Source organism: Vombatus ursinus, unplaced genomic scaffold, assembly GCF_900497805.2.
Source record: "Vombatus ursinus unplaced genomic scaffold, bare-nosed wombat genome assembly UNPS02014961.1, whole genome shotgun sequence".
Classification (NCBI taxonomy): Eukaryota; Metazoa; Chordata; class Mammalia; order Diprotodontia; family Vombatidae; genus Vombatus; species Vombatus ursinus.
The window spans coordinates 1,332,068-1,354,240 of record NW_020954739.1 but is presented as its reverse complement, the minus strand read 5'-3'; the positions used below and the strand labels follow the sequence as shown (position 1 = coordinate 1,354,240).

General features: G+C 45.0%; 1 protein-coding gene across 1 annotated transcript in view; it reads right to left on the bottom strand.

Moving 5' to 3' along the window:
• CPAMD8 (C3 and PZP like alpha-2-macroglobulin domain containing 8) overlaps positions 1-22,173 on the bottom strand; it is a 160,537-nt gene that overhangs the window by 5,878 nt on the left and 132,486 nt on the right. Inside the window, exons 36-40 of the mRNA XM_027845395.1 lie at positions 16,514-16,601; positions 10,261-10,335; positions 7,796-7,901; positions 7,599-7,709; positions 3,857-4,069 (exon numbers count right to left, since the gene is read on the bottom strand). Coding sequence (XP_027701196.1) covers positions 3,857-4,069; positions 7,599-7,709; positions 7,796-7,901; positions 10,261-10,335; positions 16,514-16,601 — 593 coding nt within the window. The remainder of the gene's footprint in view (positions 1-3,856; positions 4,070-7,598; positions 7,710-7,795; positions 7,902-10,260; positions 10,336-16,513; positions 16,602-22,173) is intronic.

Sequence of the window (22,173 nt, the reverse complement as noted above, 5' to 3'; positions counted from 1 at the left end):
AATAGCAGAAACAACAGCAACAGAAACAACAGCAGCAGCAGCAAAAATAGCAGAAACAACAGCAACAGAAAGAACAGCAACAGAAACAACAGCAGCAGCAGCAAAAATAGCGGAAACAACAGCAACAGAAACAACAGCAACAGCAGCAGCAGCAAGAATAGTAGGAACAGCAGCAACAACAGAAAAAACAGCAGTAGCAACAGGAAAAGTAGCAGAACCATAATAGCTGAAGAAACAACAGCCGCAGAAACAAAATAGATCTCAAGCTGGAAAAGACCTCAGAGGTGATCTAGTCCAACACCTTCATTTTACAGATGGGAAAAGTGAGGCCTGGGGAAGTTATGTGATTCACTCACGGTCATTCAGGTGGGACTGGAGCATTAAGTGCTCTTTCCACTGCCCCTCACTGCCTCTTCCAGTCAAGTCAAACAAACCACTCTGTACTAGCCAGGTCTGGAGACATTCGCCTCACTGGGTACCCATTGTTCCACCTTTCTGAGAGGTAGGGGGTACCTTGTGGAATGACTCTGGATCTAGTAGGGAGAATACTGGACTGAGAGTTAGAAGACTTGATTTTGAATATAGTGCTTCCAATTTCTAGATGTAATAAAAACAATAATAATAGTGCTTTAAGGTTGGCTAAGCACTTTACATATGTTATTTCATTTAATCTTCAGAATAACCCTGTGCTTTTACTATCACCATTCTACAGATGAAGAAACTGAGGCAGAGAAGGTTAAGTGACATGCCCAGGGCCACACAGCTAGTAAATGTCTGAGGCAGGATCAAACTCAGTTCTTCCCGTCTCCGGGTGCGGTGTTCTATGTACTATACCATGTAGCTGTCTATATAATCTTGATTAAGTCTCCTTCTGTCTTTAGCTCTTGGTTTCTTCCACTCCAAATTGAGGGTGTTGAATTCAATAGTTACTAAGGTCCTTCCTTTAAGTGCTGGCAGTCTGCACTCTAAGGGTCCTTCCCATCACTAACATTCTTACCTGGATTATTACAAGATCTTCTAACTGGCTGTCCTGGTTCTCGCATCTTACTACTTAGCTGCCAAAATAAGCTTCCTTCTAATCTCACTTGCTTTGGTTTTGTTTATGCAACCAACTTGAGGTCCTATCAGTTTTCCCTTTCCCCACAAATTCCCTAAGGGGAGAGAAATGGTGCTTCCACTGAATCTCAACCCCTTTCTGTAGGCTTGCTAAGGGCTGAGGCCCCTACCTGGACATAGGTCTCTTCAGCTACAGAAGAGTGTGGAAGAGTCCCAAAGTTTCACTGTATGAGAGCGCAGGTGAGGCCAGAGGCAGGTGGGAGGGTGGGCGTTGGCTCTGAAGAGGAGCCAGGCTTTGTCTCTAGCCTTGGTCTGCCATCTGGAGCTCACCACAACTTCTTGAGGCCTCCACTCATGTGTTCATTCATTCATTCATTCACCAGCTATTCACTGAATGCCAACAAAGTAGAGGCATCGTACATAGGAATACAGATAGTCCCTATTCTCAAAAAGCTCCAAGTAAATTTGGTAGGGAAGACAGAACGTATTTACATATAACTCCATGTGATAACACACACGACAGAATTCCAGGGACCCAAGATAGTCGAGATCACATCTGGTTGGGAGAACGAGGAAAAGCTTCTCGGAGGAGGTAATAATAAGATTTTGATGGGGAAAGTTGAGTAGGGAGGTCATTCAAGGCCAAAGGAACAGGGCGAACAAGAACACAACAGCAGGAAAAGAAGGGACGTTGTCTGGGGAGAGTGACGCCCACTTTGGATGAAACGTCAGGTAACGTGCAAAGTGATAGGCTGGGGTCAGGTCAAATCCCGGATCTGGGCTCTGGGGCACCTATGGGAAGTCTCTGAGTAGGAGCGAGATGTGCCCAGAGGCGGACAGTGGGAAGATGATTCTGACAGCCTGTGGACTGTGGGGGAATAGTCTGGAAACAAGGAGGCCAGCAGCAGCAGGCCAGAAGAAGATGGATGGGAAGGACTACGGAGAGAGGCAGGATCAACGGCGCTTGATGACTGACTGGAAAGGAGCATGGGGTGAGAAGTTGGAAATGACTCTGACTGACAGGAAGGGAAGTCAAGAGCAGCAGGTCTGGGACAAAAGGTAAGGAGTTTCATTTTGGACATGTGGAGTTCAGAGTATCAATCCGACATCCAGATAGAGATACTTGGGAGAATGATGTAAATCCGGGTTTTAGCCTAAAGAGAAAACGGCTGTAGATAAAGATTTGAGTGTCTGAATGGAGGGGGTGGGAATGGATGAGATGGTGAAGGCCAAGTGTGCAGAGGCGGAAGAGTGGTCCAAGGAGGGAGGAGGAAAAGACGGACTGTGCAACATCTTTGTTGTTCAGTGTCTAACTCTTCCGACTCTTGGTGACCCCATTTGGGGTTTTCTTGGCAAAGATACTGGAATGGTCTGTCACCTCCTTCTCCAGCTCATTAAACAGATGAGGAAACTGAGGCAAACAGGGTTAAGTGACTTGCCTAGGGTCACACAGCTAGGAAGTGTCTAAGGCTGGATTTGAATTTAATGAAGAGTCTTCCTGATTCCAGGCCTGGTACTGCCAACCAGTGTGCAATATCATAGAGTCATAGTATATTTGAGGTGAAGGGAGCTTTCCCATAACGTAGTTCTAGTCCCTTGGGTTACAGGTAATTTAGAACCCAAGGAAAGAGTTGTTTCACGTATAAAACGAAGGGGCAGATGTAGGTGATATTTAATTAGCAACAACTCAACTTTTTTTCTGGAGCAGCTAGGTGGCGCCATAATGCACAGAGCGCTGGGACTAAAATGTGACCTCAGACTTACTAGAGGTCTGTCTGACTGTGGCTAAATCACTGAACCCTGTTTGCCTCAGTTTCCTTATCTGTAAAATGGGCTGGAGAAGGAAATGGCAAACCACTCCAGAATCCTTGCCGAGAAAATCCCAAGTGGGGTCACGAAGAGTTGGACAGTACTGAACAATATGGTTTTTCTAGCACTTTTAGGCCACAGAGCACAAAGCAATCCTGGCAAGTGGACAGTGAGGACGAAACTGAGGTGCAGAGAGGATAAGCGACTTGCCGAGCAAGGGCCAGAAGCGTGACTGGAGCTCAGGTCTCCTATCTGCCTCCAAGGCTAACGCTCTCGTGACTCCACTCGAGAACATTCTCTGTTTCCTTTCAGCTTCACCATTGCCCGGTTGATGCTCTAAGATCCATTCCAGTGCTAACATTCCATGCTCTGTTATTTCCAGGCCCCTTACAACTCTGACACTCTGGGAGAGTGCTAGGGACCAGCCTTTCTGGAGGAGAGGATGGAAGGTGGCTTTGAGGAACTGGAGCAAACTGGACCGTTTAGTAGTCACCCAAAGACTGAAGGTGACTTGTATGAACAGATGTAAAGTGAGCAGAACTGGAAAACAATTTATACAACAATAACATTGATTCAAGCGCTCTGATCAACCTAGCGGCCAGCCACAATTCCAGAGCAGGATAATGAAGCCTGCTGCCCATCCCTGGACAGAGAGGTGATGGGCCATCAGGGTGCAAAATGAGACATACGTTTTTGGATTTGGCCAATGTGGGAATTTGTTTTTGCTTGATCATGTATATTTGTTACACCAGTTCAGTGTTTCTTTTTCAATAGAAGAGGGAGAAAATAGATTTTTGTTAAATAAAAAAAATCAAAATAAAAAAAAAGAGCTTCCTGGATCTTAGAAAAGACTAAACACTTCTCTGAAGGGCACCCTTTGGAAGCAGAAGTCAGCAGGATATTTCAGATCATAACGACTTTGTGGAGGTCAAACACAGCCCCCCAACACGAGTGGTGGGGAAGGAAGGCAGAAAAAAAGCCAGACATTTACTTGTGGTGCAGTGGGCCGCAGACACCTGCTCGATCCTGGTGCTGTTTCTGCAGGCAGCCACCTCCATCTGACAATGGTTCTGGTAGATGACTCCGTCGGATCCACACACGGGGTCCCCGTCATAGCCGCAGTCCCGAGAGCAGAGGCATTGTTCAAAGGACTCGTCAGCCAGGCAGCCCGGGACGTTGTTGCATGGACCGTTGTGAATGAGACCTGAAAAAGGGGCAGACAGAGGGCTAGGGAGAGAACAACTGAGGCCCAGAGCCTTGGAGGGGGCTTTCCCCCTTCTCCCTCTGAGACTCCCTGTAAGACTCCCAATGCAAGACAGCAACAGCCCAAAGGACCTGTGAAAAGGACTCGAAGAGACCCTGCCAGTTTGTCCCTGGAAATCAATTCCTGGGAGAGTCTCTGGGTGTCAGTATGGTAGGGGGAGGTGTTCCAAGCCACTCTAGCATTCTAGTTATTCAGTACTCCTCCCCAATTCCCCATCCCAGGCCACACAAAAGCTTTTCCAGACCTTCTCTTCTCTCCTCAAACCTCCCCATCCTTCCTTCTACCTCAGCTGAGGACCTCGCCTCTTACTTTGCTGAGAAAACTGAGGCCATTTGTCATGAGCAATCTTCTCCATTTCCCTTTCTCTCAAATCCCTCGACACCATCTCCCACCATCCCCTCATTTCTGGCAGTCTCAGATAGTGAGGTGACCCTTCTCCTTGCCAAGGCCAAGCCCTCTATATGTATGCCTTTGATCTCAATCCCCTTCTCTCTGCTCCCTTAGTCATTCCCCCCTCTCTCATCATTAACCTTTCCCTGTCTATTGGTGCATTCCTTACTTGCCCAAAGCTTAGCCTGGGGCACCAACATGTTTAGGGCTCCTTCATATTTTTGGTCATTTCAGTTGTGTCTGACTCTGTGTGACCCCATTTGGGGTTTTCTTGGCAAAGATACTAGAGTGGTTTGCCATTTCCTTCTCCAGCTCATTTTACAGATGAGGAAACTAAGGCAAATAGGGGTAAGTGGCTTGCCCTGGGTCACTCAGCTAGTAAGTAGCCAGATATGAACTCAAGAAAATGAGTCTTCCTGACTCCAGGTCTGGTGCTCTAGTCACTGCCCACCACCTAGCTGTACATAGTAGGTGCTTAATAAATAATAATAATAAATGTTAATCACAAATGCTTAATTTAATAATTTAATAATAAACGTTTATTGGACTGGCTTTTTGGTTAGAACAAGGCCAAAACAGAACTCACTACCTTTCCCTCCAAATTTCCCCTCTATCTTCCCTGTGTCTGTTGAGGGCACCATCTTTCTTCCAGTCTGTAACTGGAGCATTATCCCGGACTCCTCACAATCTCTCATCCCATATATCCAATCAGTTTCCAGATTTTCCTCTTTCTACACACACAACATCTTTCATCTCCAACCCCTTCTCTCTACTCACATAGCTGCCATCCTAGCTCAGACTCTCATCCTTTCTCACCTGGACCATTGCAACGTCCCCCTAATTTGTCTTCCTGCCTCAAGTCTCTCCCTAGGCTAATTCATCCTCCCCACAGCTGCCAAAATGAGTGATATTCTCTAAGTGCACACCTGATTGTGTCACTCCCCTCCTCACTGAACTCCAGTGGCTAGTGTTTGCTGCTATGACCCAATATAAACTCCACTGTTTGGCTTTTAAGGCATTTCCTAACTTGGCTCCAGCCTGCCTTCCCTGCCTTATTATATAGCACTCCACCATCTAGTCAACTAGTCTTCTTCTCCCTGTTCCTTACACGTGGCACTCCATCCCCCACTTCTGTGACCGCATTGACTGACTTCAGGTTTGGAATGTGCTCCCTCCTCACCTTCATGTCAGAGAACCCCCACCTTCCTCTAAGAAACAGATAAAGGACCAATTCTACGTGGAGCCTTTTCTGATCTCTCCCAAACCATCTTCTATTTATTCTGCATGTACATTTACACCTGTCTATGTTATCTTCTCCTAAGAATGGAAGTTCCTCCAGAGCAGGGATCGTTATTTTTGTCTCTACCCCCAGTGCCAGCACAGTCCCTAGGACACAGGAGGCAGGTTAACAAATACTTGCTCATCAACTGACTGAGTTAGAGATGAGAAAATGAATTTAATTAGGATACACGGATTTTTCTGGAGGTTTGGCTATGGAAGAGAGGATAACAGTCTGAGAGATTTTTTTTTAAAGGATGAAGATGTTTGTAGGCAACAGGAAAGGATCAAGTAGATAAAATGAAATTGAAACTGAGAAACTGAGATAGACAAATTCACTAAGTGAGGACACAATGAAGTACCACATAGGTTGGCTGGCCTTAGAGAGGCTGGATTTGAAATCGTGAAGATGGATCTGCCTGATTCCAAGCCCAGTGCTTTATCTGCTGCACCACCTTAATTAAATTAACCTGGTTCTTATTTCTGACTCTGAATATTCTATCTTCTCTAATAAAGAAGGCCTAGGAAAGCTTGCTCTTTCAGCCTGGATTTTGTGGAGAGTAGCAGAAGAGAAAGAAGAAAGGGGGTACAGGAAGTGAGTGCCCAAACCTGGGGCAGCAGAGGAAATAAGGAAGGTAATCAGGAACCAAGGGTGGCGGTGCTGTTAATCAAGAGAACCAGGGAATTCCAGGAAGCACACAGTATCTTCTGTTGGGGTTCAGGTATCAGTGAAGCCTTAGGAACCAGTGAAAAAAATAAGCCCTCAATCTGAAGGCAAAGATCCCCTAAAGCCAGCTCCAAGCACAGGAGCCAGTGCCCTGGTGGTGGTGATATCAGGGGTGAGGATGATGGTGCCAGTGATTGTGGAGGTGATAGTGAGAATGGTAATGATGGTGATGAGATTGCTAGCTGTCAGAGGGGACAGTGACAGACTTGGAGCCAGGAAGACCCGAGCTTGAAACCTGCCTCAGATACTTATTAGCAGCATGATCCTGGGCAAGTCACTTAATCTCAGTCAGCCTCAGCTTCCTCATCTTTAAAATGGGCATAATAATAGAACTAACTTCAGAGGGTTGTTGTGAAGATCAAACAGGATAACACATGCAAAGCACTATGCAAACCTTAAAGTGCTATGTGTAGGTTATTTACCAGTAAAATGATTACAGTGACTGTGATGTTGTACATGATAGCGATGATGGTGTTGATGATGATGATGACGACAATGGTGATAACTTTCCTTTTTGGAAAAAAGTTATAATTTTTAAAAACTTTATTTTTTTGCCATCCTAAGGCACGGATGCGGATGATTCCTGCACTGATCAGGGTTAGATTAGATGACCTCAGAAGTCTGGTCCAATTCTGAAATTCTAGAACTCTACGACATATTTCAATTCCCTGTTTCACAGGGCAGAGCAAGCCAGATGTGAAAAGAATTGCTCCTGGGACAAAGATGTTGACATTTGAACAAGTTCTCAATTGGGGTTCAGATGACTTGGGTTGAAGGCCTCAAGGCATTTGTTGTTGTTGTTGAGTCATTTTTCAGTTGTGCCTGACTCTTTGTGACCCCATCTGGAGTTTTCTTGGCAAAGATACTGGAGTGGTTTGCCATTTCCTTCTCCAGCTCATTTTATAGATGAGGAAACTGAGGCAAATAGGGTTCAATGACTTGTCCAGGGTCACACAGCTAATGGATTTGAACTCAGGTGTTCCTGGCTCCAGGCTCTTCACTGCACTATCTACTGAGCCACCTAGTTGCCCATCTTGGTCCTCCCCAAGTGCTTGCCAAGCCCCAGAAACTTACCAGGTCCTTGACTGGCTGAACTTTCTACCTCATTGCAAGTGGGCCCATCACACAGTTCCCTGGCCAGGGGGCTGCTTTCACTGACATTATAGAAGCGGGTTGCTTCAAATGCTACATGGAAAGAAAGTAGACAAGGTTAGGGTTGCTTGGAGCAGCAGGGAGCTCCAAGATGGCTGCCCGCCCTTTGAAGGACCTACCTGGCTCATAGTAGTCATACACAGTGATTGGCATGGGGGCAGTCTTCCCAACAATGTACTCTCGGAAGGCCTGGAATCTCACACAGGTCAAGCATTGGCTTGGAATCTACAGAAAGACAATGTAAGATTAGCTCTAGCGGTCTGCAGTTCTAGACCATGGTTAGCACACAAAGAAAGCAGAGAGTGGGTAAGAAATGTCCAACACTTCAGAAAAGAGAGATAAACCAGATGCTTGGTTTCCCCAAAGGAGAGGGTTTCTACTCCTTATTGTTAAAAAAAAATCAGCACAGACAATCTCGGAGCGATGTGCTTAGGGATTTGGAGCCTAAAGATTATAGAATCTCTTCTGTGAGTCATTTCCCTATCCACAAATAGTTCAATACTTCTGGGTTCTCTGATTTTATCTGCACGGGGGCTCTACCCAAGGAGATCCCAAAGCCACCAGGGCCTTAGTTGCTAGCCTTCCTGGATTTCTGACAACGAAGAATTTCATCCTCTATTAGCCAACTTTCTGCTGGTGATTCCATTCAATTCAAAGCCTACTGTCCACAAGGAAACGTACCAGAAGAATGAAGGAGTAGTGCTCCTGACTGCAAGAAGATTCCATTCCATCGAGGGGAATAAAAACAGGCACAGAGAAGTAAACACTCTAATCTAAAAAGGGAGACAATTCTCCTAAATGGGGAGATCTAGCATAGTGTCATGACATGACAGGCCAAGTCTGGGGAGCAGTCAGTGGATCAGTTTGGCTAGACCAGAAAAGGGCATAAATAGCAATAATCTGAAATAGGTTTGGGAAGTTAGGCTGAAGCCAAACTGTGAAAGTCTCTAAACAGCATTTTAATCCAGAGGCAACAGGGGGCAATATTTGTATTTTCTGAGTGAGACAGTGACACTGTCCATTAGGTAGGGCTTGGTTTCAGCAGCCATTAGAGGATGTATTGGAGATGATGAGACTGGAAGCTGGAAAAGCAATTAGGGTTGGAACTAGGGTACGGTCATGGGAGTGGAGAGAAGGGGAACTTATGCAAGAGAAGTTATGGTGGGAGACCAGACAAGACTTGGCAAATTCCTTAGATGTGGAGGTTAAGGAAGAAAGAAAAGTCAAGGATGACTAAAGAAGTTAACAACTTAGGGAACCAGAAGGATGCTGGTATCATCAACAGAAAGAGAGGTGTCAGGAAGGTGAGGAAAGTTTAGAGGGGAAGATAAGTTCTGGGCATGTGGAGTTTGATGTGCCTATGGGACATTCAAGAAGAGATGTCTAACAATTACTTGGTAATGTGGGACATAGATTTGGGAGGAAAAAGGAGCTGGAGAGATCACCAGGGAATGAGTAAGTGCAGAGAGAAAAGAATAAGGTCCAGCATATAGTCTGGGTCAACACCTATGCGTAGGTGGTTAAAGATGGAGCAAGAGAGGTCAGGCAGGTAAGTGTGAGCAATAAATGAATGAGCATTTATTTAGCACATGCTATGTGCCAAACACTGTGCTAAGTGCTGATACAAAAAAACAAAAATGTTAGATGCATTGAACTGAATGTACATAACACTCTGATATTCCGATGTCAAGTTGCTATCTCACAATACTCCCGTGGCACTGACAGAATAGGTAGGTTTTTATTATCCCCACTTGACAGATGGAAAAAACTACCCAAAATCTGATGCGGCTGGTGGCGCTGCAGAGCACTGGTATGGAGTCAGGAAGACCTGAGTTCAAATCCAGTTTCAGACACTTATCAGGGCAAGTCCCTTAACTAACCTCTGTTTGTGTCAGTTTCCTCATCTGTAAAATAGGGATGATAATATTAACACCTGAGGCTGTTGTGGGGAATAAAATGAGGTATTATTTGTAAAGTGCTGAGTACAGTGCTTGGCACATAGTAAATACCACATAAATGCTAGTTTTTATTATTTTTATTATTATTACTATTATAGATGTTCAATGCCTTCCCTTAGGAGAGTCAAAGCTAATGATCATAATAACTCACATTTTTATAGCACTTTCCTCACAATATTCCCAGTGAGACAGGTAGTGCCAACGTTAGTATACCCTTTTCACAGATGAGAAAACTGTGGTGCTGACGTTAAATGACTCACCTAGATTCACAGGTCTTAAGTTGTGGAGCCTGAACTCAAACCCAGAGTTGGTGGAAAGAAGATTGGCTTTGGGGTCAGTAAGCCTGCCTTGTTACACTAAGCTCTGACATTTGTCAGTTGCATAATGTAAATGGAGCCTCATTCCTTAAATTTCTTTAAATTCAATTTTATTTTCAGTTCCTGACTCTCTCCCTTCCTCTTCCCCCTCCCCCTCCCAACGAGAAGGCAAGAAAAACAAAATCCACTCCCCACATGAGTCGTGGAGCCTCAGTCTCATCACCTGTACTGCCCTATGTCATGGGGCTACTGTGGGCAAAGAGAGAGGAGCTCTCTGCGGAGACAGGCCGAAGAATTGTGATCGATTACCTCATCAAAATAGAAAAGGACTTTTCTTCCTTCAACTTCATATCTTTTTAGTCCAATCTGCTTGTTCATCAGTAACTGGAAAAAAAAACACAAAAGGTTAAGGTTGATTTGCATCCCCTGAACAGTTTTCTGGGAGTGCGCTGGGGGATCAGGATGCTGTGTGGGAGGGGGTGCAGCTGGGGGAGAATGTCCCTGAAGCACAAACGGACTTTGGTCCTCACATGCAGGCTTCATTCATGGACTCCTGGAATCACAAACCCTCTGAACAGCAGGGGCCCCACGAGCCTTTTTTTGAAGACTGGGACATTCACCCTCCTCTGGTCCTGTGGCAAGGTCACTAACGGGAGCTTGGCAAACACATGGGCCATATCTTTTGGTCCCCTGAAGAGCCATTCACCCAGGCCTAGCAGCAAACTCATTAGGGTCCTCAGTTAGGTGACTTCTTACCCATGTGCTGCTGTTTTCCCCTCGCTCAGAACCAGAACCCTGAGAAGACTAAATTATGTGGGTGTGGATGACAGAGCTCCTGTCCCTCTTTGACCTTCCTGTTGTTTCCTTTACAGTGACAAAAGCCCTTTTTGTTTGTTTCTTTTTTTTTTTTAATTTTTGCTAGGTAATGGGGTTAAGTAACTTGGCAAGGGTCACACAGCTAGTAAGTGTCAGGTGTCTGAGGCCGGATTTGAACTCAGGTCAGCCTGACTGCAAGGCCAGAGCTCTGTTCACTGTGCCACCTAGCTGCCCCTGTCCTTTTTATTTCTTAAAGCCTTCATGAACAGACTTCATTCAGCAATTGCTGGGCTTTTGTGTTCACCCTCCTCGCCCTCTCCCTGCTGGCATCTTCTGTCCATCCGTCTGTGTCTTTTACATATCTAAGCCGGTCATGGAGTTCCCCATAGAGCCACATCAGCCTCTTTAGCTGGCTCCCCTCTTTCTTCCTCCCTGGAGCTATTTTTCTTTGTCTCATCAGAATTTCATTCTCAAGAGCTTCTCGTTACTCCAGGTCTGTCTTCTCTTACACATTTTTAGGTCACTGGATCCTTTCTCTGAACCCTCTAAAATCTAGGAAACACGTCAGATTATACCTGGCTTTTCTCTCCTCTAGAATGAATTTTAAGATGGAGAGATCACTTCTTCCCAAGACTTCAGGTATTTTGACTTTACTGCTCTTGTGATAGAGACAGAGTTTCCATTTAAAAGGAAACCTGCCAGAGAGTTAGCACATCTTCCCTGAGGAGCTAGAAGATTTCTAAGGGTGCCTCTATAGTGGAAATGATCAGCAAAAACTGGGCCAAAACACTTTTTCCTCTGCTCAACCAGGACTTACTGAGCAGTTCTAAGTGCCCAACTTTGTCCTAGTTACTGCTGGTGGAAAAATAGGCCTGACTCTCAGGAAGCTTACGGTCTAGTTGGGCACACAAAACTCATGAACATGAACACTGAAACATGAACATGAAACACTGCTACACACGGCAGCCTACGAAAGAGGCAAGAGGAGAGGAAAAGGGGTCAAGAAATATGGGTCCAAGTCTCAGTCCTGATACGGGCTCACTGTGATGACAGCTAAGTCACTTCACGTATCTGGGCCTTGCTCTTCTCATTTGTAAAAGGTTTTGGTTCAGACAATCTAAGGTTCCTTTATGAATGCTATGGTTGAGTGTCAGGGATAATCCAAGGCCAGGAAGCTGGAAGAACAATTCAGATGGGCACTGCTAGACTGAGTTTGTCTTCACAGCTTCATGACCACTTGCTTCCCTAGGCTAGCATACTGTGGGGAGGGACAAATCTCAGGGGAACCAGATACACCCTCCACATACTACAGGGAAGACGTGGGTGAAGAAGGTCTAGAACAAAACACAGCCCTGTATGGCCCATTCTTTACAAATGTCTCCCTTGCCAGCACTCCCTCATTTCTTACAGAAATGCTCACTGTTAATCACCAAATACTCTTGCCACTATGATGTTTGTTCCGTCTCAAGCTCTCCCATAACCAAATAATACACAGTAGAGCCTGGGAGCATGGCTTGAGGGCTGGATGGGACCACCTAGTTCCAACTTCCTTGTTCTACAGGCGAGGGATCAGGCAGGTCAAATGTTGTATGGTGTCATACAAGCAGTTAGTATCAGAAGCGGAATTTAATAAGACAGCCCCTGTCTTCCTAGAACTCATAGCCCAATAAGGGGATAAGACATAAAGTCAGATAACTGTGGTACATATTATTACATGATGGAGAGATTGGAGAGTTGTAAAAACAAAGTGCTGTGTGAGGCCCAAAGAAAACGATGCTATTGATAGGGAGCATCAAGGAAGGCTCTGTGGAGGAGGTGGCATTGGGCTATGTGGTCATGAATTCAATAGGACACGAGACATTAGCATTCCTAAGCCCTGCTGTGGACACGTTGGCAAAATCCATTGTTGCAGGTAGATGTAGATTGTTGGAAGTCCCAGAAAGATAAGACCCATCACCATAATACTCAGGGTAGGCCTCATGGAGGAGCTGGGACTGATGGAGGAGCTGGGCCGCAGTTAGGCCTCAACGGATGGAATGAATTTTGGAAAGAAGTTGGGGAAGTGTACTTTAGTCCTGACCCAAATAAGAGGGACCATTCAGAAAGATTCCCAAAGCAGAAACTCCCCCTTGAGGGTGTGGGCTCCTATGTCTCCCACAAAGCATTCACAGAAGTGACCTACAACTATGCATTACTGTTTCCAACAAGGTAACCACAGCCTCCTGATGGCTGCTTCCCATGTACCATTCCTAATGCCAGCAAACATCCTGTCCCTAGCTGACCCAGGGTGCCCATAAAGACTGAGGGAGGAGTTTCAGACAGTCCCTGTAACTCCTAGGAATGGAGCCATTTCCTTATAAACGTCAGGGCAATGAACCAGACCCACAAGGAGCCTAGAGAGAACCAGGTACTTCCATGGTACAGAATGACTGTGGCTGAGAGGCAGCCAAGCCTGCCTTTCCCACATTATGATCTTATGAATTCCCGGTCGAGACAGAGCTATAAAAGCTGCTGCCACATGTCCTTCTTTCACCATCATTAATGAGCAAACATGAATTTTACCTCCCCCAGGAACCAGGCAGGACCGGGTAACTGTTCTAGTGATTAGGGGACCCATTCCTCAGCACACACCCCTTCTCTGATGAGCTGGAAGGCTGAAACCCCGGGGAAGGACTCTGGCCAGCTGAAGTCACATTTTCTTGGGGATACTCAATGTTGTCAGTACATGGTCACGTCAGGAGGATTTATGGAGAGTCAAGGGGCAGCAGATTCACCATTAAAACACTGAGGCTTTACAGATGCTGAAAAAGCCCCCTGTCCACATTCTACCTGATGACAGAGACACAGAAGATGCAGAGACAGAGAGAGAGACAAACAAAAAGAAAAAGGCAGAGACAAAGTGAAAAAAGGTGGGGGAGAGGAAGAGGGGGAAGGGGAGAGAAGAAGATGAGTGGGGAGAGAGTAGGAGGGAAGAGAGGGAGTGGGAAAAGGAGAGGAGGGGAGAGAGAGGCAGGAAAGAGAAAGACAGAGAGGAGAGGAGAGAAAGAGAAAGACAATGTCCAGAAGAAAGAAAGAAAATGATGGAAAAGTAGAAGCTGGGACCAAGTGAACTAATGTGTGGCATTAATGGAGGACCTTGGCACAAAAGGCAGGACAAAGGCCAGCGGCCAAATCTAACAATAACCCAGGCTGGAAGCAGAGAGAGCTCCAGAGAAGGGGGCCCCTTTGCTAGAGAACTACTTCAGAGGGAGCTGTAGGCTCAGAAGGTGATATTGCGAGGTTCAAGCCCTTGAGTTATGTGAGGGTGTGTGGGATTCATCATGCTGGAAGAGCTCTTATGATTTTAGATCTCAAGCAGCCAAATTCCTCCCCTTTGGTAAAAGGAAGTTCCAATCTTGGGAGTACATGGAGGGTGGAGTACGTATGGCCTATGCCACTCTTAGGAGCTCTGCTTCTTACATGGGAGAAGATAGTGTCTCCAGAGGATGGTGACCAGTATGGTGAAGAGCCTGGAAATCACATCAGGAGAGGAGAAGAGCCTTGAGAAGAAAAACCTTGGGGAGATAAATGTCAGCTCTCTTCGAGTATTGGAAGGTCTGTTACATGGAAGAGGGATGAGATGTGGGCCTGCTCCAGAGGGTGACCCTGGGAGTGAAGGGGGCAAATGACAGGGTGGTAAATTTTAGCTTGATATAAAAAAGACCATTGAATGATAAGCCTTGTGCAAAAATGTGATGGGCTGGTCTGGGCTGCCTTGGCATAAGACAGTGAGTTCTCCAGCCCAGCCCTGGCATCTTTGGACAGAGGCTGCAGAGGAAGATCCCCCCAGGAGGCTGGACGAGCCGGCCTCTGGGATGCGGCATCTCTGCCCCTTTGCCCGTGTTGTTTCCTATGCTGGTGATGTCCTTCTTGCTGTTCAGTTCCTACCCATCCTTTAAGGCCCAGCCCCAAAGCCCCCCTCTCTAGGAAGCTGTGCTGAGCTCCTATCCTGTCAACAGTAACATCCCCCCTCAGACCACACACAGCATTTTCTTTGTTTTCTCTACTTGGTTTAGGGATTGCCTTGGGCTTCATTCATTTGTACCCACTGCTTACAGGCTCAAATCCAAATCACTTAGCAAGGCACTCAAAACCCCGTAGAATCTACTCAACCTGCCTTCTAGTCATCTCCTCCACAAATCCTCCATTTCATAGCCAAACTGGCTGACTTACTATTCCCTGAACAACCCATGAATATTTCTTCCTGCCTTCATGCGCCCCATTTCCCCCTTTGAAATGATCTCTTCTTCCCCATGCCCCACACCTCACCCCTTCTCTCTCTGTATCTGAAGTTTAGACATTCTCCAAAGCTCAGAGAATAAGGTATGTGCTGAGGAATGGCCTCTCCCTGTGGAGCCCCTGAATCACAAGGACAGTGATCTTAGCCCTGCCTGGTTCCTGGGGGAGGTAAAACTCATGCTTGCTCATTAATGATGGTGAAAGAAGATGGTGAAGCAGCAGCTTTTACAGCTATGCTTGACCAGGATTTCGTAAGATCATCAGTCCCACCTCTTCCAGGCCCCAGGAATTCCTTCAGGCCTGTCCGTTCTCCTCATCCTGTACTTGTGATTTTAATCTTTTCCCTTATTTTGTATTATCAACCAAAACTTTGCGTTCCTAAAGGACATTCCTATAGGATGTTTTATTTTTTTTTTTTTGGTGAGGCAATTGGGGTTAAGTGACTTGCCCAGAGTCACACAGCTAGTGAGTGTCATGTGTCTGAGGCCAGATTTGAATTCAGGTCCTCCTGACTCCGGGGCCAGTGCTCTGTCCACTGCACCACCTACCTGCCCTTAGGATGCTTTTGATATAGGTAGGTGGCACGGTGAATAGAGCCCCGGGCCTGGAGTCAGGAAGAACTGAATTCAAATTAAGCCTCAGATACTTACTAGCTATGCAGCCTTGGCATAGTCACTTCACCTCTGTCTACCTCAGTTTCCTCAACTGTAAAATGGGGACAATAACAGCACTTACCTTCCAGGGTTGTCATGAGGATCAAAAGAAAATATTTGTAAGGTTCTTAGCATCGTGCCTGGCACACAATAGGTGCTTAATGGTGCTTGTTTCCTTCCTCCTTTTTATCCCTGTGCCCTGCCCGGCATCACGTACGGAATAAGTGTTCAATAAATACTTGGTGACTGACGCACCAATATCTTTCTTTCATTCAGAGTAGAAGGTCACCCCAAGCAGAACTCTGGGGAGCCTAGCACAGAGCACTTGGGGGCTTCTCAGGCTTACTCTGTAGGACAACACGCTTTGTACACACGTCTGCCTGCCAGGGCAATGACTGGGATATTCACCCAGAAAGAAAAAAAAGGGAGGGGGTGGCAAAAATTCCAAGACACAGAGCCTCCACTTAAATGCAATCCAGATGTTGGAGATGGTACAGACCCCTAAGAAGCCATAAACAGCTCCTGTGAGAGCACGTTGGCTCTTTAGTGTTTCCAAATGTATATCATATAATTACTGTAATCCATGCACAGTAACGAACCCGGACTGGGCTCTGGGATAGAAATGTGCTAATTGGATTTAAAATATCTGTCAATCCACTTGAAAATAAATAGCTTTAAGCAACTGAGGTTTTTTGTTTTGTTTTGTTTTAAATCCCTAATTGCCAATGTCGTGGCACCTTGCCATGTACCTTTTACCTTTGTGTACCCACCCAGAGGGCCCCAGGAGGTGTTTTAGCACCGGCTCAACATCTTACCTGTTCTAGGCTTTCAAGGTCAGCTCGGAAACCTGAGAAGAGAGGGACCTCCAGAACAGCCATGTTTGAGGATCCAGAATGAAGCCACCTTCCCAAGGAAAAAAAAAAACCCAACAACTATATTTAGGATCAAATGTTCCCATAAACAATGATTAGGCACTTGCTGGTTTCCTGTTCTTTGATATGAGATGCTGTATAGATAACACCATTAAAGGTTTTTTCATAGTAATAATAATAAAAAAAAAGAGGCAGTCAGATTGCTCAGTGGATACAGCGCTAGGCCTAGAGTCAGGAAGACCTGAGTTCAAATCTGGCCTCAGACACCTACTAGTTGTAGGACCTTGGGCAAGTCATTGCATCTCTGTTTGCCTTAATCCACTGGAGAATGAAAGGGCAAACCACTCTAATATCTTTGCCAAGAAAACCTCATGGACAATATGGTCAATGGGGTCAAGAAGTTAGACATGACTGAACAACAAAAATGTATAAAAAACACAAGCCTTCAATAAAACATAAAAAAAAGTAAAGCAAGCCAGGTTCTCAAGACTATGGAAACTTGGGCTGTTACTCAGGCCCAGTGACTCAAAGATAGGCCAACAGCTCCTGAGGTCAGAGATTTGCTGAAAGTGTTTATTTCAGCTTCATCAAGTTCCCAAACTGAAATCCAAACCAGGTAGAGAACAGACAAAGAAGGAAAACTCTCTCCTAGGGGATTACTGGGGGATATGCCAGGAGGGAGAAAGAAGGAGAGATTGGGTATATCACACTGGGCTTGGAAGTCCCAGAATCTCAGAATTTTTAGAGTTGGAAGCTACCCTAGCAGCCATCTAGTCTGTTCCATACCTGAACAATTCCCATTTTAACCTACCCAATGAATGGTCATCTACCTTCTGTCTGAAAAACTCCAATGAAGGCCAAACTACTGAGGGAAGGGAAGAGGTGGGAATAAGCACTTATATAATGGCTACTATGTGCCAGGTGCTTCGCTAAATATTCTTTTTAAAACAAATATCTCATTTGATCTGCCTCCTCAGGCAACTCCTTTTCATTTTTGGACAGTTCTAATTGTTAGGAAGTTTTTCCTGACACAAAACTTAATTCTGCTCTTTTTTCAGCTTCTATCTATTGCTCCTGTTTCTTCCCTTTGGGGGTCAAAAAGAATAAGTCTAATCTGTCTTCCACATGAACTCCCTTCCAATATCCCCTTCCCCCCCAGATATTCTCTTTTCTAGGCTACACCACCCTGGCCTCTTCAATTAATCCTCATATGACGTGGGCTAAAGAACTTTCCCCATTCTGGTGACCCTCCTCTGAACATTTGCTAGCTTATCAATATCCTTTCTAAACTGTGGCACCCAGACCTGAACACAGTACTCCAGATGAGGTATGACCATGGAGGAGCACAGAAGGACCACCATTCCCTTATTCCTCGAAGGTCTGACTCCCTCAGTGTAAACCAAGATCTCATCAGTGTCTCTGGTTCTTGTTTTTTTTTTAATAACATTATTGACATCATTGAGCTTGCAGTCCACTACAACCTCCAGATCTTTTTCATGCAAACAACTTGATTTAACCATGTAACTAACACCTTGTGAAGTTGGGTTTTTTTTTAGTCCAAGTATAATACTTTATATTTATCTAAATTAAATTTCATCTTATTAGCTTCAACTCAGTGCTCTGGCCTGTCTAGATCTTTATGCATTCTGTCATCTGGTGTGTTAGCTACCTCTCCTAGCCTGGTGCCATTTGCTATGTTGATAAGTATGTCCACTATGCCATTATCCAGGTCACTGATAACAAAATGTTAAATAGAACAGAACAAGCATGGATCCCTGAGGCCTTCCACTGGAGACCACTCTTCAAAGTTGACATCAAACTATTAATGACTATCCTGAGTGATTCAACCAGTTCCAAATCAATATATCTGTACCATTGTCTAGTCCACACCTCTCCATCTTCTCCATAAGAACGGCATGAGAAATGAGGGGAGAAGATGACCTCTCTTGGGCTTAGCTTCCTTCTGGGGAGCAGTTATTTAGCATGGTGTGGTGGACAGAACAATGAACTGGGAGTCAGGAGACCTGATTCGAAGTTCCAGCTCTTCTACTAACAAGGCTGTGGGACCTTGGAAAAACTAGTTCTCCTCCCTGGGCCTCAGTTTTCTAATTTGAAAAATTAATGGATTGGAGTATATTTAATCCAACAAATACTTAATACGTCCCATGGGCTAGGCACTGTGCTGGGTATTGGAGTAATTGGAGTAAAATAGTCTCTGTTCTCAAGGAGTCTGTATTCTGGTGGGGGCTAGTTCTAAGGTCTCTTCCAGTCCTGACACTCTGGGCACTTTATCCTAAGGGTCTCCACAGCTTTAGCATTCTAGGTTCTAAGTTCCTTTCTGGCCTTGACATTCCTTTTTATAGGGGTCCTTCCAATTTTGACATCTTACTTTCTATGTATTCAGGTCCCTTAGAACACTGCTAATCTGTCCTAAGGCTCTTTCTAGCTGTAACACTGAGTCTACAAGGATGATGCTGAATCTTTAAAGTGTTGACAAGCTCTTTCCCCCTGTTGCCTATAAATGAAGGTGTAAGGTAATTAGGTACACGGGGGAGAAATGGAAAGAATAAGCAGTTTCAGGCTAGAATCCATGAGAAGGCCTGGAAAACGTCATTCCTGTCACTGACTCAGGCTCAGTTCTTCCCTCTGGCAACTGGCAGGCACTGAAGTTTGTCCTCTCCAGGAGCTCTTGAGCCGACCGGCCCTTGAGTTCCGCCCATTGGCACCTTTCAGTCTGCAAGTAGCTGGCTCTGTGTGTACCCTCGTAATCACACATAAGTGCAGGGAAGGAATCAACTCCTTCATTTTTCAGGGGAGTAAAAGGCCCAGTGAGCTAGTGGTAAAGCATAGCTTGTATTCCAAGGCCCCTGTAGCTACAGGAGTGATTTAGAGTAACAAAATTCACCAAGTGCTTTTGAAAAGTCCCAGGGAGCTGGGCTGGGGGTAGTTTTTTCTTCGCATGACTCTCCCAGTGCTGAGGCTGAGGTCTCTGGGGCATTGCTGCCTTCCTTGAAAAGGCCTATAACCCAGGTGGCTGCCTTGCAGCAATGATGCCTTTCCGCAGTTATTTCCATAACTTCTGCCATGGGAATTGCCAGAGTGAAGACAGGGGTTTGAGACGAAGCCCGGTTCCAGCAGATTGATGGCTTGTGAGAAGAAGGCGGGGAGAAAGGCAAAGGAAACCATATATTTTCTTTAATTGAGCATGCTTATTCTTCTATTTCAAACTGTAACCGTCTCCAACTAACCCCTTGAATAGGCTTTTAGATCTAGAAAGGACCTCAGAACATCGAATATGGAATGTCAGGGCTGGGAGGGTCCTTAGAACAGACAATGTCAAAGTGGGAGGGCATTTAAGAGTATAAAATGTCAGAGCTAGGGGGATCTTGGAAGACAGAATTTTGGAACTGTGAAGGACCTTGTTGAACACAGAATGTCAGAACTCAGAGACCTTTGAACATATAACATAGGATCTCAAAGCTGTAAAGGACCTTAAGCAGAGAGGAGAATTAACTTACCCAAGATCACACAGCTAATCAGTAGAAAAGCAAAGAGAGAGGACAGATATATGTGTGTGTGTGTATGTGTGTATATGTGTATATATATATATATATATATATATATATGCATGCATACACACATATATATATACACACACACACTGGTCAGACTCTCAGCCTATAGCCAAATCAGGTACTTCAAGACATCAGCATTGGAGGAGGCCCAACTAAATTCATTCTTAACCAGGTACCAAGAGACATAAGAACTCCAAGGTGCCCTTTATCTTGTCTCACATGGCTGCCTCCAAACAGGTGGCTGGTCTTACTTGTATAGCTGGATAGCTAGCCTATTTCTTATCCTAGAGAAGACGTCAATTCTACAGGGAAGGAGTCAAGGGTTCTTCTAGACAACAGTGGGAAAGATCATCCTGAATCACTTAAAACCTCTTAGATAAAGTATAACTAAGGCTCAGGGTCCATCCCAGCCAGCATAGTTCCTTCAGTTTCAGAAAAGGACCAGGTTAGACATTATTAGTTGATTCATATCAAGGGCTTTACCCAGAAGCCTGAGAGAAAACTCCCCTGAGGGGATGGTCATTAGAATCATGATTTCATTACTCAGAAACTCAACTGAGGCCAGGAGAATCTTCTCCATGTACCAAATAGTGCATGTTCCTGTATTTTCCATCTGTTCTCTGGACTCTATCAACTAAGAACTTTAAAATGTACATGTGATATTTATATTTTTTCTACAAGGGTTAGGAGGCATAGGGTTGGCATCAAGGTAGATATTATGATTATTGCTCGACTGACTTTATCCTAAACTTCTTTTAGAGAAAGGTGATATTAAGTTGCTCCTGTGGGAAAACTCATTTACACTGAAAATACCTTTGTTGCCAAAGCAAAAGAAGCTGCATTCATATTCCAATCTAATGCCAAGGCAACCAACAGCCTGAACATACAACCTTCTAGATCAGCACTTCTTAAGCTTAAGTGGAAACCCCATATGGGTCTAGATGAGTTTAAGTACTCAAACATGAGCTGGGCTAGGTGGCATATGCCTGCAATCCCTGCTTTGGTGGGCGGCAGGGGTGTTGAGGCTGATGAATCCTTTGAGATTTGGAGTTCTGAGCAGCAGTAGGCTAAGTCAATCGGGTATCTGCATCTTCTGACACCAATATGATGAGCAAGGGTCACCAGGCTGCCTCAGGAGACAAAAGGGCCCAGGTGGAAACAAGGAGTCAAAGATCCCAAGATGATCAGTTGTGGGATTGGGCCCACAAGTGGCTGAGGTACTTCCAGCTTGGGCAAGATAGAGGGTTTCAAAAAAGAAAAAAAAAAGGAACCAATTTAAGGTTCATTGATGAACCAAGTTCATGTTTACTGCAAAATTTCATAATTTTATTAGGTTTCTACTGTTTTTGTTCATGTAAAACTTTTTTTTTTGTTAATTAGTCGTGCTTGACTCTTTGTGACTTCATTTGGGGTTTTCTTGGTAAAGATACTGGAGTGGTTTGCCATTTTCTTCTCCAGTTCATTTTACAGATAAGGAAACTGGAGCAAATAGGGTGAAGTGACTTGCCCAGGGTCACACAGCTAGTAAGTGTCTGAGGCCAGATTTGAGCTCAGGTCCTCCTGACTCCAGCGTTGGCATTCCATCCACTATGCCAGCTAGCTTCCTCTTATAAAATTTAAGGGTACATATGAGTAGAGGAGTATTAAACCAACTAAAGGTAACCTGGCATAAGTTTGGCATTTCTTGGCATAAGTAACAGAGGGGAAAGAGAATCTATGTGTAGCTTTCCCAGTCATCACCCTGAAAACTATCAATAAGGTTTTCTTGATTGAATTAATAAATGAATGAGTTTGTTAGTGTCTCTTTTAAGCCTGTTCTGCCAAATGAACCATTTTCAAGTTAATGGTGTGCCAGAAAGAATCCCAGATGGAGTCAAGATTTCTGGGTTCTAGCCCCTACTTTTGTACAAGATGCTTAACTTTTCTCACTCTTAGATTCTTCCTCTATAAAATAAATTTGCAGGACCAGACAAACTCTTAATTTTCTTCAGCTCTAACATTCTACGTTCAAAGGTCCTTTTATGGAAA